This window comes from Hydra vulgaris, chromosome 10 (assembly GCF_038396675.1).
Source record: "Hydra vulgaris chromosome 10, alternate assembly HydraT2T_AEP".
Lineage (NCBI taxonomy): Eukaryota > Metazoa > Cnidaria > Hydrozoa > Anthoathecata > Hydridae > Hydra > Hydra vulgaris.
Window position 1 is genome coordinate 31,967,737 of NC_088929.1, and position 16,651 is coordinate 31,984,387.

Here is a 16,651-nt window from a genome sequence, read left to right on the forward strand (position 1 = left end):
TTAGCATATTTACCTATAAATAAAGCGAATATCAAAATAGATTTTTAAAATTTTGACTGGTCGATTTTGAACCTCAATTTGCAGCGCTTTGGAACTATGCATATTAGCTTGCAATCTAACTTTTTAATTAGAATTCCAAAAATAACACTTTTTTTTGCTTTATTGAAACTTTATATTTAAATTTAGGGATAATCATTCTAACCATATAAATATGTCAAGGGTCTTAAAGAGCAAGATAAACGTTACTTCAGATAAAACAAACTCCTCCGAAAAAACAATTGACTTTTTATAGAACATAAATGCTTTACAATTATATTTACAAAAATAATTTAAAAATTCTTTGCTTACATTTCTAAATACTTGAATCTCAATCGCAAGTTTTATTAAACCGATACAAGAGAATTTAAAATGTCTTTTTGTCTTTTACCGTAGGAAATGGAATTATTAAGAGGTTTTTGTCGGATACGTTCTGGTTTAATGTTAGTTAACAAGTTAAAAAGAGTCATTGAGACTCCTTGTAATAATCATTTTTATCCTGATCGGGTATATAATGGAAGTCACTCATAAAATTTTGATAACGCGTTATGCCATAATGGCTGCAAGGTTATCAAAAAATTTGCTACGATCTTCAGTTTTAATTTCAATCACTAAAAATAATATAAAATAAATTAAATACAATATTAAAAACAAAAACACAACATTAAAAATAAAATAAATTACAGATCAGATTTCAAAAAAAAAATTAAAAAAAAAAAAAAATCACCTGTAGGATCAAAAAAGTTATAAACCACTCTCGATTTTGTTTTCTCGCTAGCTTGTTTAAATGCTGCTCCAAAAAAGCTAAACAAAATTATTTAAAATAATACTTAATAAAAATATTTATTGATAAGATAACAATAATCACGAGGTTCTCCAAATTACAAACTTTCAACTAAAAGCACTAAAAGAATACCTTTTCATAGATAAATCATTGACAGGAGGTACTCCAACTAACAGGCTTGTACCTTGAGCAAATTAAAATTTTTACAATAACTTTGAACATTTTGTTATCAATTTTCAAGATAAATAATTAACAGGAGGTACTCCAACTTACAGGCTTGTAACTAAAATTAAATTATGATTTATTGTTAATTAAAATTTTTAACAACAACTTTGAATATTTTGTGATTAAATTTCATAGATAAATCATTAGAGATACTCCGACTAACAGGCTTGTAGAGCAATTAAAAAAATCAAATCTATAGCTTTTACCAATTTTGATAATACAACATTCAAAATTTTGATAATACAACATTCAAAATTTGATAGTTTTCATAAATCTCACCTAAATGTAAAAGTCAACTTTTTTGAGGCCTTTTTCGATTAAGAGAACGTATAACAGTTGTTTTTTGAAGCCCATATATTTTAAATATTAAATACAGAGATACAGAAACTCTTTGTTTTCAAATATGTGTATTATGCGTTGTATTTAAATGTTATAATTATAAACATAACATTCTAAAAAAACAAACAAACCTTCTGCTGCATTATAAGGAACAGCAATTATCATAGGCAGACTTCGAGCTCGTTTATTTTTAGTCTAAAAAGAGGAAAAAACTCATTAAAATTGTGTATAAAGCATTACAGAATTGTACAAAGTAATTAAGTACTGAAGTACCGTTTTAACTTAATTAAACTTGTTCATTGAACTTAATTGTATATAATGACTTATAAATTTAAGTTTTCTTTTCACCTGAAATTTTTAATGTTACTTTCAACAGTAATAAAAACTTATTTTTTGAATAAATACCATGACACTGTAAGCCTCTAATGTAAATCGAGCTAATCTTGCAATAACTGTAGGCTTTGAAAACATGTGGACATTTGAAGCACCCTGTAAAAAATAAAATGTTATTTTAGAGTGGTCCTTATGATTATGATGATGATGACAATAATTCCATAAATATCAGAAACTATATTAACAACAAAGAACTATGCTATGCTAAATACTTCTTCTAAATCTTGCTAAATCTTCTGTAAGAAAATGAATTAAAACCCACAATCTACAAAAACACCTCAAAAACGTTTCACCTAAAGTTACTTTTTCAAAGCTATTGTTTGCATATTTGCATTAGAGGGACCTCGGCATATTTTATTCCAATTAAATTCCTTGTGCAAAAACATATTTCCATGAGAAGCGAGTAGGATATATAAGAGCACAAGAAATCAGTAGGGGTTTTAGAGCACAAACAAGGCAAAATATAACTTAGTCGAACTCACAAATTTTAAATAAAATTTATAAACTATTAATTGTTAATTATATGTATTTTTAATAAAGTTATCAGTATTATATAATATATATTATAAGTGTATTAGTGTATAATATACTGATTGTTATAACAAAAGTGTTTGATTTATTATTAGTTTTAGAAAAGAAAGGTGCACCCTATGATAACATTCACTGTCTAAAAAAAACAAAAACAAACCGACACACACTAATATATAAATGTTTATGCAGCCCCAGTCACAAACCTGACCTTGGCTATATTTAATCAAACCTGGTGCCAGCCTCAGTCAAATTTCAACCCTGGTCACTTACTAGTGTCAAATGAGCCCAATATATAAAATACTAAATCTTGTGAGGTTTCGTATCATTTAATGAATATTTAGAGGTTGCACTGAGTCTCTGAAGTTCCACCAGGCACTTTATTTTGCTTTCAGTCAGTTCGCAAATTGACATTATTAGTTTACTTTTAAGTGACTGGATGGATGACAGTTATTTAAGTATTCATCATATTGTTTGATATAAGAGTACTATGAAAAGTCCATTAAACTTATGATTGTTTTGTGCAGAACATACACATGTTTTGTGCTGCATAGGTCAACTGGTTCTTAGGTAACTGGTTGTTAATGCAATACTGCAAGAAAGTGCAGAGGCAAAAGTGCTGAGGTAGCAGTGCAACAGATTCTTGGAAGAAAGCTGGGATCCCAACTGTGAATTGGCATGATATAGTTAACCACTTAACGAATTTGCTCGACATATGTCGAGCAAACTTTTTTAGCCAAAAAAATTTGCTCGAGATATGTCGAGCATTACCAAAAATTGGTATACTTTGAGAGCTAGCTCGCTATATGTCGAGCAAAGCTTCTGATTGGTTATTATGATATCTGATGCGCTTCCTGTACGATAAACTCTTCTTTTTATGACTGCCACGCGCCAGTGTTTACACATGGGCGGTTGGAAGTGCATTGCATTGTTTCGTGACTTTTTTTTAAGTGATTGATAATTTTGCATGAATTATCTGTTGCGTAACCTGCATTGTTGAATTATTTGTGCCCATTTTTTGTGTTACTTATAAATATGATGGATTCCGACAGTGACGAAGGAAGTTTATTGGGCGATACCGACTCAGTTCATGTTAGTTCGTCTGACGATGAGAGGAGTGATTCCAGTGACAGTGAAGGTTTCTCAGACGATGATTCTGAAGAAGATGAGCCTACGCTTGCAGACGTGCGTGCATGGCAAATTGAACCTCAACCAACGATACCTCATCCTAGGTTTCCATTTGTTTTCGGCAACCAAAATATTCCTGCTGATGGAAATACATTAGACTTTTTGAATTTATATTTTGACGATGAACTAATCAATATTATTGTCACTGAAACAAATCGGTATGCATTGCAGAAAGGCGATAGAGATTTTCCTAATACCAATGCAAGGGAGATTCGTGTATTTCTCGCACTCGTAATGTTGCAAGGCTTGGTAGTAAAGTCTAGTCATTGGCTTTACTGGTCAAAAAAACCTCTCTTAGACACTCCATTTTTTAGAGAGTGCATGCCTCTCAAAAGGTTCAAGGCACTAAAAAAATATTTGCACTTTGCAAATAGTGAAGACTACAATCCTGAAACTCACCCCCAACCAAAATTGAACAAAATTTACCCTATTTACCAGCTTCTCAGCAATAAATTCAAAACATTGTATAAGCTGGATCGTGACGTGACCATCGACGAAAGTCTAATGCTTTATAAAGGTAGACTCGGTTGGGTGCAATACATCCCTCTGAAACGTGCAAGATTTGGAATTAAATTTTATATGTTATGCGAGTCTTCAACTGGATACGTTTGGTCTACTATTATTTATACGGGCAAAGGAACACAAATGGATGAAAAGTATAAAGATCTTCCTGCAGTTTCATCAAAAATTGTGATGTCTATAATGGACCCGCTACTTAACAAAGGTCATTGTTTGACAACTGACAATTTTTATACTTCGCCTGCACTTGCTGAATTATTGATAAATAATAGAACTGACACATATGGAACCGTCAAGCAAAATAGAAAAGATATGCCCCCTCAAATAAATTCAAAGAAGTTGAAGAAAGGAGAGACTATTGCATTTCGCCGTGGAAAAGTTCTGACCATGAAGTGGAAGGATAAGAGGGACGTCACTTTACTTTCCACTGTTCATTCTTCGGAAATGGTTCAATGTCAACGAGGGCGCGTAGCTACCAGTATTTCCAGAATTGTAAAGGATTACAATGATACGATGGGAGGGGTCGATCGAGTAGATCAGTCATTATCTAGCTACCCCATCATGAGGAAAAGGGGAAAAAAATATTACCAAAAAATTTTTTTTCATCTTCTTGAATTTGCAGTATGGAATTCTTATATATTATATAAGCAAGCTGGACATACTAAAAAACCGTTGGACTTTCGAATGGATCTTATTGATCTTCTTGTATCCACGTATAAAGACAATTCAGTGAAGAGCAAAGGTCGTCCTAGCACAACTCCCTCTCCCCTTCGCCTCTCTGGTCGTCATTTTCTGGATTATGTTCCCCCAACAGAAAAGAAAGATAAACCGATGAGATACTGTGCTGTTTGTTCACAAAAGAGAAATGCGCTAGGAAAAAAAGTTCGAAGAGAATCAAGATACCAGTGCTCAGAGTGCGATGTTGGTTTGTGCGTCGTTCCATGTTTTCGTGAGTATCACACAAAAGTTGACCTTACGTAAGTCTGCAAAAACTTATTTTCTGAACTAAAGCCTTATATTATATATATAAAGCGTAATTATATATTGAAAGTCTTATATTATTTTTATTGTGTTACTAAGGAAAGAAAAGGAATAAGTTTCAGTTTCATGTCGTATTGGGTTTTATAAAATTGTTTTGAAAATTTTATAAGTGCCTGCAATTTCATTATAATCTCAAGTAGTTTTTTTATATTTCAATGTTCATAAATTTATAGAATGCCTTATTTTATTCTTATTATTTATAAATACGTGAAAGTTTCTTGTAATAAAACTACTTTTACAGTTAAAAATTTGAAATTTTTGTATGCGTGATTTTGCCTAGTCTCTACAATTTTACAGTGCCATAAATGTACATTTACGAAAGTTTATGTAATGTTATATAATTAGAGTTTTTAATAAAATCATAAATTTATAAATTTATTGAAATCAACTTTATATTTTATTGTTTAGAAATAGAGGAAATTAAGTTTGCAACTAGGTTCACTTCAATTTTTCAAGAATTTTGCAAGAATTTTATGCAATATTGCAATGCTCGACATATGTCGAGCAAGTTTTCAAAGGTCAATTAGGAAGGTCATAAATTATTAAAATATATTAAAATTTATTAATTATTATTATTTTCCTTTTTTGCATGGTTAAAACAGTAAAATCAATTAAAAAAAAAAATAGATTTATTTTTGACACACTTTTGAAAATTAATAGGTTCGTTAAGTGGTTAAACAAGTTTTGAATATCTTTAACGAATGGCAAGGGCCAAAGGAAATTCAAACATCGAACTGTTACTCAAATAAAAAATAAGGAGGCATTTTGTGAACGTTTGGATAGGATTCTTGATATTGCTCACCAGAATGCACAAGCACTGATTAAGATCCCTTAGAAGTGGGCCTTCTTGATCACTTAGAGACAAAGCAGAAAGGGTTACATGGCAGGAGTAAATAAAATTATGAAGCATAAAGTGGAATTAAAAGAAAGTTACATGCAAAAAGCTCTTGACCGTGAACTTTTACACCTTACATGTTGGCATCATATTATGGTTTGAATATTGTAGCTAAGAATGCATTTTCTATAACAAAAATACGGGCCAAATCCACGGGTCTAGATATTCTGTTGTTTAAAAGATTTCAAGACAATTGGAATCGGATCAACAAAAGCAACTTCCGAACAGCAGCACACATGGTAGAGACTGATGATTTCAAAGCTTGGATAATTCATTTTGCTGAAACAAATATTGAAACCCATCAATCTTGAGATGATTACAGGGAACTCTTTGAACTAGCAATCATCTTTCTAGATGAAACTCCAAGGCCTGGTGTTTATTTCACAGCACCTGGAGCTTTGTACCAGGCACGCTGGATGACTAATATCATTTATTCATTCAAAATGTGGATGTTTAAGGTTTCAATTTAAACTGAAAGCTAGGTAAGAAAAATGAATTTTTCAGTTTCTCTTGTTTATATGTGATATTTACATTGAAGTATGGTTCTAGACTCCTTGTGCAATTACAACATCTGTCAATGATCTTGATTTGCTATGCTAATTGTCTAAATACAGAGCTCAAGCTATTAGATAGACTACAGTTACAGCAATTAACCGACATCTGTGGTATTTGAGTGAAACATTGGTTTAGCTTACTTTGATCCACAAATTGATTTCAGGGAAAAAAAGACAATGATCAGCAACATGCCATGTCTACAAGCTTGCTTAGACCACACACCATATTTCTATTTCTTTAAAGTCTTATTATATACTTTAAAAAATTTCATTTCAGAACTTGAAGGCATAGATAGTACTCAGTACACTGTTTAATAGCCCAAGCAATTGCCACATTACTATAAATAAACCCTAAACCGTAACAAAGGTCTCCAAATGTGGCCTTGACAACGCACACCAAAAGTACAAACAGGGACACCATCCATGCGCAATATGGCACTGTTAATACTTTGATATTTTTCAGCTGTTGATGGAATCAGCCTCTCTGAGAGCTACCACAGAGTTTGGGAACATGACTACCAGCCAGCCTCAGGACTATAAAACTGAGTTTTAGAGCTGGATCCTTATTAGGAGATAATAGAATGAGTTCCCTAGCTATAAAAAATGAGACACAAGCAAAACCCATGCATTGAGTCAAAAAGACCCAGCATTCAACATCCCAAACTGGAAACAATGGATTAAAAATACATCTACACCAGCCTAATAGATGAAGAAGGGGTGCGAGGCTGTTCTATTTTGTAGGTGATGTGTTAAAATTGTATCTGGACAGACTGTTAATTTTATAGAAGCTAAAGATGACTTTATTTTAAATTCTTTTTTATTGGTTTTAAATAATTTTATGTAAAATATTCCATCATGTTTTATATGATAATTAGTACAGTGTTATTGTCTGGTGGTGATATTCAGGTTAGATTTTATTAAGTAAAATTTACTTTTAACAAATCTTTTGACTTCTTAAAAATTTACTTTTTAAAAAATTGACATTTGCTTTTTCTTTTAGTTTCTAATACAACAAAATTTTTTATACAAAATGTTTAAAATTAAATAGCAATATTTTATTTGTTATTTTAAGTTTAGTGCCATAGCTTATCACACATTGTAGGTTTTTTATATGCCAAAGTTTTAAAATAATTTATAGTATTACTACAAAATTACAATTAAAGTTATGTTAATACTATTGTATAATGTAAACAATAAAACGCGTATAAATTATAGTTATAGTTTAAAGAAAAGTTAATTTTTTTCACTTTAAAAAGTTTTTCTTTTATTTGGTTTTTATTTTATGTATTTTTTCATAGAGTTGTATCAATAGCATTCACGTTAATTAAGTTTTATGAAACAAGGAAACCCACTTGGTATAATTAATAAAATAGTTATAAAACACTTGGAATAAATTAACCTTTGTGTATTATTTACAAAATTGCTACCAAAAATAAAATTATCTTATGCATTTTATCTTGTGTGAGCCTTTTAGATCTAAGGTATAGCAACAACAGGACATCAGTATTTTAGTTGAGAAACTCAATAAAAAAACTTTTTTTTTTTTTTTTTTTTGTAATTCACCTCCTCAAGGCCAAGAAGGCCACTACAGATGAGGAGGCTACTTGTAGTTATAACCCTCTCCCAACTCTATAACTCCGAAAAATGAACCTTGACTAACAAGGCCACTGCGCGGAGAAACAAGTTGAGGGCGGTACTACCAGGGATGTGGTGGGAATCGAACTCGGAACCTCTCGCTTATGAAGCGAGCGCTCTACCACTACACCACTTACTCATAAATTTAAAATCACAAAGTTCTAATTTATATTCATCTTTAAAACTGATTTAGAAAAAATTTAGCATTTTCTAATATGATTGTGTTATTCTATTTTACGAGATTTTACAAATGGCTTGATTGCTTTAAATTGTAATTAATTTTCAATTTGATTACCTGTACTTTTTTGATATTTATTATAGCCAATAAAGTTGTAGCAATCCCAGCAACAATAGCTGCTGCACCACCCTTATTATCATTAATTATGAAAGTAAAATATCATTAGCTTTTTAACTAAAATAACTTTAAAATAAATTTTTAACTGTTACTTTTTTTATTTTTACATTTATTTTATGAAGTGCTTGTACGGTACTGAGATGTTAATAAGGGCCAACATCCTATAGTGCATACAGGGTGTGGGTCCAGAATAGGGAAAAAATTTCCACTTATTTCATTAAAGGGGAAGAGAACCCTTACCGAAAGTGAAGTGGATGGACTAAGAGTGGGCAGGGGAAAATAATTAACTACAAATAGAAGATGTATTTTAGTTTAATACATATATTTTTATTGATCTTTTTTGCTGAATTTTGTATGTAAATAGATCAATTTTGTTTCTTTCTTTTTTTTAATATTAAGTTATGTTTATAAAAAAATTTTGCTGAAAAGATATAAATTCTATTTCTACATAACTTTCATAATAATTAACAATCACTGAATTAGGTGGTATCTAATAAGTTTGTAACATTAAATTTGTTAAAGAATATAGACAGTAAAAAATCCGTTTTTTACTGTCTATATTCTTTATTAATGTGTCCTTATTTGTTCATGAAAACATTAATGATATTAATTAAAAGGATCATATTTTTAATAAAAATAAACATTTACGATATTCTTTTTTTGTTTTGTTTGTTTTAATAGTTATATAGAGGTAAAACTTGAAAATTTTACCTCTATTATCTTTTAATAGTTGAGTTATTTTTCATGTTTAACTACAAGTATTATGTACTACAAACATTTTAAATTTAGTTGATGTTTTATTTCTTTTGTTCTACTATGGTGCTCTACCAACTATCATAAGTTTTTCTTTGTCTACTGTTAAAATATAACTTAGTAAACTTTATTTAATAGCTTTATTTAATAGCTTTTTTAAAACTTTAATTAATTGCTTTTTTTGTCTTTATTATTTTTTGTAATTGTTTTTGCAACAAAGTTTTCTTTCTTATTTTGACTATTATTCTAAAAAAAACAGCAACAGGTAAATTGGTTTGTAGTGTTAATATGTAATGTTTTAATTCCTTTACCATATCATAATTTTTTAATTTTATTTTAGATATATTCCCACCATGTCCCTTGTAGTACTGCACTCAACTTGTTTCTCTGCGCAGTGACCTTGATTGTCGAGGTTAGTGTTTCAGAGTCATACAGTTGAGAGAGTGTTGTAACCACAAAAAGTAGCCTCCTCAAATCTAGTGGCCTTCTCCGCTTTGGGGAGGTGAATAATTAAAAAAAAAAAATTATACAAAATATTTTTTCAGCATATTGCAGATCAAATAGAGTGCCACATTTCACAAAGCACATAAGGTGTGGGCCCAAATTAAGAGCAAAACCTCAACCCCCCTCCTCTTTTTTTTTTATAGGGAGTGTAAATCTTGTAGAAAGTAAAATATGAGGAGAGGGAGCGGTGGAAAATAATACACTACATCTAAAACTAGTATTTTGTAGTACAAAAATTTCTTTACTACATTTGCATCATATCAAATAATAATTGATAGACCAATATATAACAGGAGCAGATAAAATTAATGGAAATGTAATTATAGACTGTTTCGGTATATTAAAATATTTTCTTTTTAAAGTTATTAAAGCTTCTATTAATCAAGGAATATTCCTAGAACAATTAAAAGTTACTAAAGTTACTCCTATCTTTAAAGAGGGTGACAGATTAAATATTAGCAATTGATAGATTAACCTATCAATTATTATATGATATGATGCAAATGTAGTTAAATTTTTTTGGTAAAACTTTTCTTTATATATTTTTTGTTATTATTTATAAATAAATTGATTTCCAGTTAATACGTGATGGATTTTTTCCTTTTTTTAATTTGATTACTTTTTTTGGATTAATCAGATGACGTGTTATTTCAATACAGAAATACAATTGAAAACTAATGAAAATTGTTATGTTTTGTTAATAAATGCAATATCTCATTAACTCTGATTTATAGCACTTATATGTCATTTTATGTTTAATAAATCTTTTGTTTAATAAAGTATTAAAAGATAATTTAGCCTGCCAAAGTGGTTGAAGTGCTTTGTATGGGTTCAAATCCTTGGGTTCAAAATTCATTCCATGGTTCAAAATTCATTCCATGGTTCAAAATTCATTCCATGGTTCAAAATTTATTCCATGGTTCAAAATTCATTCCATGGTTCAAAATTCATTCCAAAATTCATTCCATGGTTCAAAATTCATTCCATGGTTCAAAATTCAATCCATTCAAAGTTCAAATCCATGGGTTCAAAAGCTTACACACTTAATTTTTTTAAAATCTTTTTTAATTTTCTAGAATACAAAGTAAAACATTTTTAAAGGCCTATAGATATTATATGCATAACATATATATAGATATTACATACTATAACAATCGAAAGGGAGAGAATTTTTTAAAAAGCTTTTTAAAATTTCTAAAAACATGAAAACACTGTTGGAAATTTGTTGTGCATATGTCATGATAGAGATACTCATGTTATTAATGCGCTTAAACAATTAGTTAAGTCTGCACATTTAACACACATTAAAGAGACAATTTCTTTCTTATAAAAAAAAAGATTTTACATGCAAACTTTAATTTTTTTCAAAATTAACGGGGCAAGAGTCTCAATATGCTGCGGAAGGTCTGAAAATTAATAAACTTATTTAAGAAAAAAATAATAAGGTCTGTCTCTGTTTTTTTTTTCTTTTTTGTTTTCTAAGTTTAGAAGTTATAAAGTATTTAACATTAATCATTAACTCAAAACAAAGATTTTATATTTTTCTATTTTTTTTTTAAATTTATTAAAAGAGAATTTATTAAAATGGTCAGTGTAAAATAGACTTACCATGACCAGTATAATACGGGTCACAGTAAATCTGCTATTCCACATCTTTAAGCCTATTTCCTCATGTTTTTTTATACAGTTAATAATATATGTTAATTATTTAACACATTTCAAGAGGGTATTCTGAATATTATTTAGGCAGGTACTAATATCCGTTGATAAATAGTGATTCGCCCAACAGCTACCGAAACATTTAAAGTTTTTTAAAGTTAGTTATACAAGAAAATTTTTTTTTTTCATAGCATTAAAAAGAAAACAATAAGTATAGTTTTTCTATATTTATATAAAAAATTTTCTACCGCTTACTAAAAAATAATGAAGTAAGAAATAAGTATAGAAAAGGTCGGAGTGGAATAGGTTTACCACAACCCATATTACATGTCCGGACAGCTAGTACTTATATATATATATATATATATATATATATATATATATATATATATATATATATATATATATATATATATATATATATATATATATATCTACACACACACACACACACACACATACTAAATTTCTTCAACAAATTGTTTCACCATCAGTGGGTTCATCAGTAAGTTTCAAGTTGTTTCACCATCAGTAAGTTTATCTTCCTGATGAACCTACTGATGTTGAAACAACTTGTTGAATAAAATTAGATAAGTGCTTTTACTAATTAATATGTATGTATGTATACATATATATATATATATATATATATATATATATATATATATATATATATATATATATATATATATATATATATATATATATATATATATATATATATATATATATAAATATAAATTACAGTAAGTCATAAATGTCTTAGCTATTGTAGAATTGTTTAATACTTTAGAATTGTTTACTTTTGCTTTTATTTTTAAATAATTTTTTTAAGGGAGGATTTAATATAATTATTTTTTGAGCTCCCTTATTTTTATAGTTTTTTAGGAGAAATTTATTTTTATGCCTGCATTTAGAAATCAATTCCGATTTTTTGTTTTTGGATCGCATGTGTAGCTATTTCACATTTTTCTTGATAATATGTATTTTTTGGAAATACTATTATATTAGGATATTATAAAGGATGGATTCAATGTAAAATCATGATATAAATCATTTTCATATAAAATCATCATACAAAATCATTTTTATCTTTCAATTCCCATACGTATTTTGACAGTATGGTGTCTTTTGAATACTTATTATAAAGGATTGTTTATGGTTGGCAAAATATTTTTTACATATTTTTTGTGCAACTGTAGCTAACTTTAACTGTATTTCGATTATAAACTTTATGTAATCTATTAGAGAGCAGGAATTATTTATTTACTACTTTGAAAAATACTTTTCCTATGTTAGTAATTTGAAAAATACTTTTGCTATATTCGCTTTTTTGTATTCTTTTTATCAGGGTCAAATTTTTTAAGAGGGATCTTAGAAAATTTGTTTAGAGGAACTGAATATAATTTAATCGATATCAAAATAGTCAGTCAATTGCTAAACTCCTATTTACTCATAATTGTCATCAATTAGAATTGTAACTGTTTGTTGATTGCCTTAAATCTCAATTGATTGACAAAAGGTTTGAGTCAGGCAAATAATTACCTGATGATGAATATTATAAAAAATTAGCATATCATTGACTTAAATCTTGAAGAACTTATATTATTTTTTAATACCTATGTAATTTTTTAAATAAAAAAATTTCAAATCAAAGACAATATTAAGAAACGTGTAAAAAAAAAAAAAAAATTACCTCAAGCATGTGAGCATATAAAAAAGGTCCAGCACAAACAACTTGATGTGAATCGATAAATGAACGAACTTGCAAAACAAGTGATGCGACCTAAAAAAATATTGAAAACGTTTGTAACCTTTTTATGACCCTTGTTACAATCCTATCATTTTAGGGGATTATAAACAATTTACAAAGATTTTTAAAGGGTTTTATGTATAAATATATATATAAATAGCAAAAAAATATATTCTAACAATTTTTATTTTTTTAACAAACTTTGAATTTCATTTTATAAATATTTAACAGAATTGTTAAAAAGTCTAATAACATAATTAGTAAAGGTTAAGAATTAACAAACTTTTTAGTTTTGCCATCATATACTTGACACAAGGGTAAAAAATTCGGTGAAGTGATGAGTGAAAATTGTGTTACAATAAATTATTGTGGTACTGGTGGAGAATTAAACAATTAACATAATGCTAAGAAAAAACAATTACTTTAAATAATTGGTTGTGGTTAGTAAACAACCGGGGTAGATATTTGACCTTAAGTTTATACAAATATGAAAGGATATTGTATGCCAGCATCTAAATAAATAGCAAACATATGTTTATATTCATAATATGTATGCATAAAGCGCATCTCAGAAGCTTTTATTCCTTCTGGACTAAAAGTTTGGAAGCTTTTATTCCTACTTTTCAAGTCAAACCTCATTATACTCCATTTATTTCACCATCTTAAACAGTTACTTTATTAATCATTTATTTCATCTTTTATACAAAAACATCTCTCTTAAGAACAAATGTACTTTTATTATTCCAAGAACCCTATGTAAAAAGGTCCTGTCTGATGTTAAGCTCTGTTATTTTCAGTTTAATAAATCGTTTAATATCAAATGTTAGGTTTTAGAGACTTTTGGTTAGTCTTCAACCATGCCATTAACTAAAGTAAGTCTAATACTTAATCTTATCAATTATATAATATTTAATTTTTAAAAAGTGCTAAATAAGTGGTTCCAATTTTTCAAAACTCTAGAAAATACTTTGAACTCTCCAACTATCCTACAATTAGTATTCACTTTGTTACTAGTTTCTTTATGTAAAGGTTTTGAGATTATCAAATTATTTCTTACTAACTGTAGTAATAAAGTTATTCATGAAGACCTACACTCTCCTTTATTTCAAGTAACTTTAAGGGCACCACAAGGTATCTTGTGGTATCCTTAAATCCTTGCTATTGTATTGTTTCTTATCTACAATATCAATCTTCATGAAAAGTTAACATCTAAAGTGGCTCTGTATGTTGACGAATCAATTCTTGTCTTGACAAAAAATCTTCAATTTTTTATTGCTTAGAACAAGCAGCTAATTTTTATTCTCTCTTCTGTAACAGCCTAAGGCTTGCTGTGACTTATAGATTAAAATTCTAGTCAAAAAATCTGCACTTCTTGTTAGACAAAAAAAACTCATTTATTTACTGCAAAAAAATAAATAAATTGCAATGTTAGTATTCCTATATCGATGAATAACCCTCTTACTCTCAGACCAAGGCTAAAAGCACATTGTAAATGTAATGCGGTCGTGGTGTAGTTGTAGAGCACTTGCATCATAAGCGAGAGTTAACAAATTCGATCTTCATGAACACGTCCCTGGTATTACTACAAATACAATCATGGTCTATGCTCAAACAAGCTATCATCTCTATTACGATAAACCAAAACTCATTCTTGTTTGTTTCTTATTCAACAAGTTGCATCCTTTTACTGTAATTGTTCCTTCTTGCTATAAAAACTTTTATTAATCCAGTTTTTTTCCTTGCACATCAAAAAAACCTTATCTAAACCTTAACTATTAGCTGCCTTCATATTTTTCTTTTATATACAACCTACAACTTTTCAAATCTTCAGTTAACCATTTCCTAGTATTTTTACTTATTCTCTATTTTAAAGTAACTCATAATTTAATAGTGGTTGCTTGCAATCTTGTTGGAAAAAAATTAGAGTTTAAAAATATATATATATGCCAGTATTAAATAAATAATAAATGTAAGCATAAAATTATAATATTATAAATTTATTTCTAGTCCCGGCTATCAACCCCTGCTAAATCTTATAGTTTAGCCAGAGACAGGTTTGAAAAAAGTCTCATTTTTAGCCGGGGCCAGGGCCCTGGTCACTTACTAATTGCGCTACCATATACATACATGCATGCATACATACATATATGTATGTATGTATGCATGCATATGTATATATATGCATATGTAAAAAATACATGCATATGTAAAAAATATATGTATGTATGTAAAAAACTTGGAAAAACGCATCTAATCTTTTTATATAATTTGGGTTAATAAATAAGGTAAATAATAAATATTGAATATTTCTTAACTGGGAGGTAATTATACTGTTATTTAAGGTGGTAGCCCTCCAACCATTACAGCAAAACAAACAAAGCACCTAATTAAACTTTCCTTTCTATTGTGCAAATCATTATGGTTAACAAAATTGATGCCAATGGTTACTCAGCCATCAAAAACTTAGCCCAATCAATTGCTTTCCTTCATATCTGGATGATATCAATGAGGCTCATGAATATTTTCTCTGAACAGAAAGCTAATATCAACTTGCAAGCCAAACAAATAAAAAAACTTGAATAAAAATTAGCAGTTATGTAAACTAACCTCGACTCTTAATTAATCACCCAAGCAAGTACACAACAGCTGTCCTGAAGTTGTGTAGCCAAAAATGAGCCAGAATCAGTGCCACAAACTGGTCAAGTCCTTGTTGAGCTAAAGCAAACAGCTAGGCATGAGAAAAATATAATAATATTTGGTATCCCTAAACCAGTCTCTGTAGCACATGTCACCTAAACACCCCAGCAGTGTTACCCTGCATCAGAGAGGTCCAAACAGTTAGAGGCCTAACCAATGAATGTTAGTAATAAAAAATTAGCTCTTATGAGTTCTCATTCAACTTGGTTGCTCTTATGAATTCTCATTCAACTTGCTACACATGAAACTTTCAAGAACTACGCAAAGACCGCAACACTAGTTATGATAAACTTCATCAACCCAGAAGCAAACCCACTTATTACCTCTATTTCTACACTTAATAACATTGTCAACAAACTCAGCAAACTAAAGATAGGATCATCAGGACCATATAAGGTTTCTTCACTTTTACTCAAATCTGCAGAGCTATGAAACTGCCTCGTCACTCTGTATTCTATTTAACTGCCACATAGAAAACAGTTACCTACCTGACCAATGTAAATCAGCAAACATAATACCAATTCCTAATATCTAATCCATTCTTATCAAATGATTACTGTCCATTGCCATTACAACTCCATTATGCAAAGTTTTTGAACACATTATTACTAATTTTATTGTCCATCACACCTAGCACATATGGCTCTCAACACTTCGGTTTCTTTTCAGGACATTGTACTATGGACGCTGTTATTCAAATTATGGAGGACTGGAGTCATACTAAAGATAATAAAAAATCAATTTTTGCAATATTCTTTGATTTTGCAAAAGCATTTGATCTTGTCAGTCATCA

The 16,651-nt window shown here is 29.1% G+C and overlaps 1 protein-coding gene across 1 annotated transcript in view; it reads right to left on the reverse strand.

Moving 5' to 3' along the window:
* Nucleotides 1–265: 265 nt before the first annotated feature.
* The window catches only part of LOC100201326 (cell division control protein 45 homolog), a 47,612-nt gene continuing 31,226 nt past the window's right edge, over nt 266–16,651 (reverse strand). Inside the window, exons 19-24 of the mRNA XM_065807804.1 lie at nt 13,105–13,194; nt 1,790–1,873; nt 1,516–1,579; nt 953–1,004; nt 764–840; nt 266–647 (exon numbers count right to left, since the gene is read on the reverse strand). Of these exons, the coding sequence (XP_065663876.1) occupies nt 583–647; nt 764–840; nt 953–1,004; nt 1,516–1,579; nt 1,790–1,873; nt 13,105–13,194 (432 nt within the window). The 3' untranslated portion in view covers nt 266–582. The remainder of the gene's footprint in view (nt 648–763; nt 841–952; nt 1,005–1,515; nt 1,580–1,789; nt 1,874–13,104; nt 13,195–16,651) is intronic.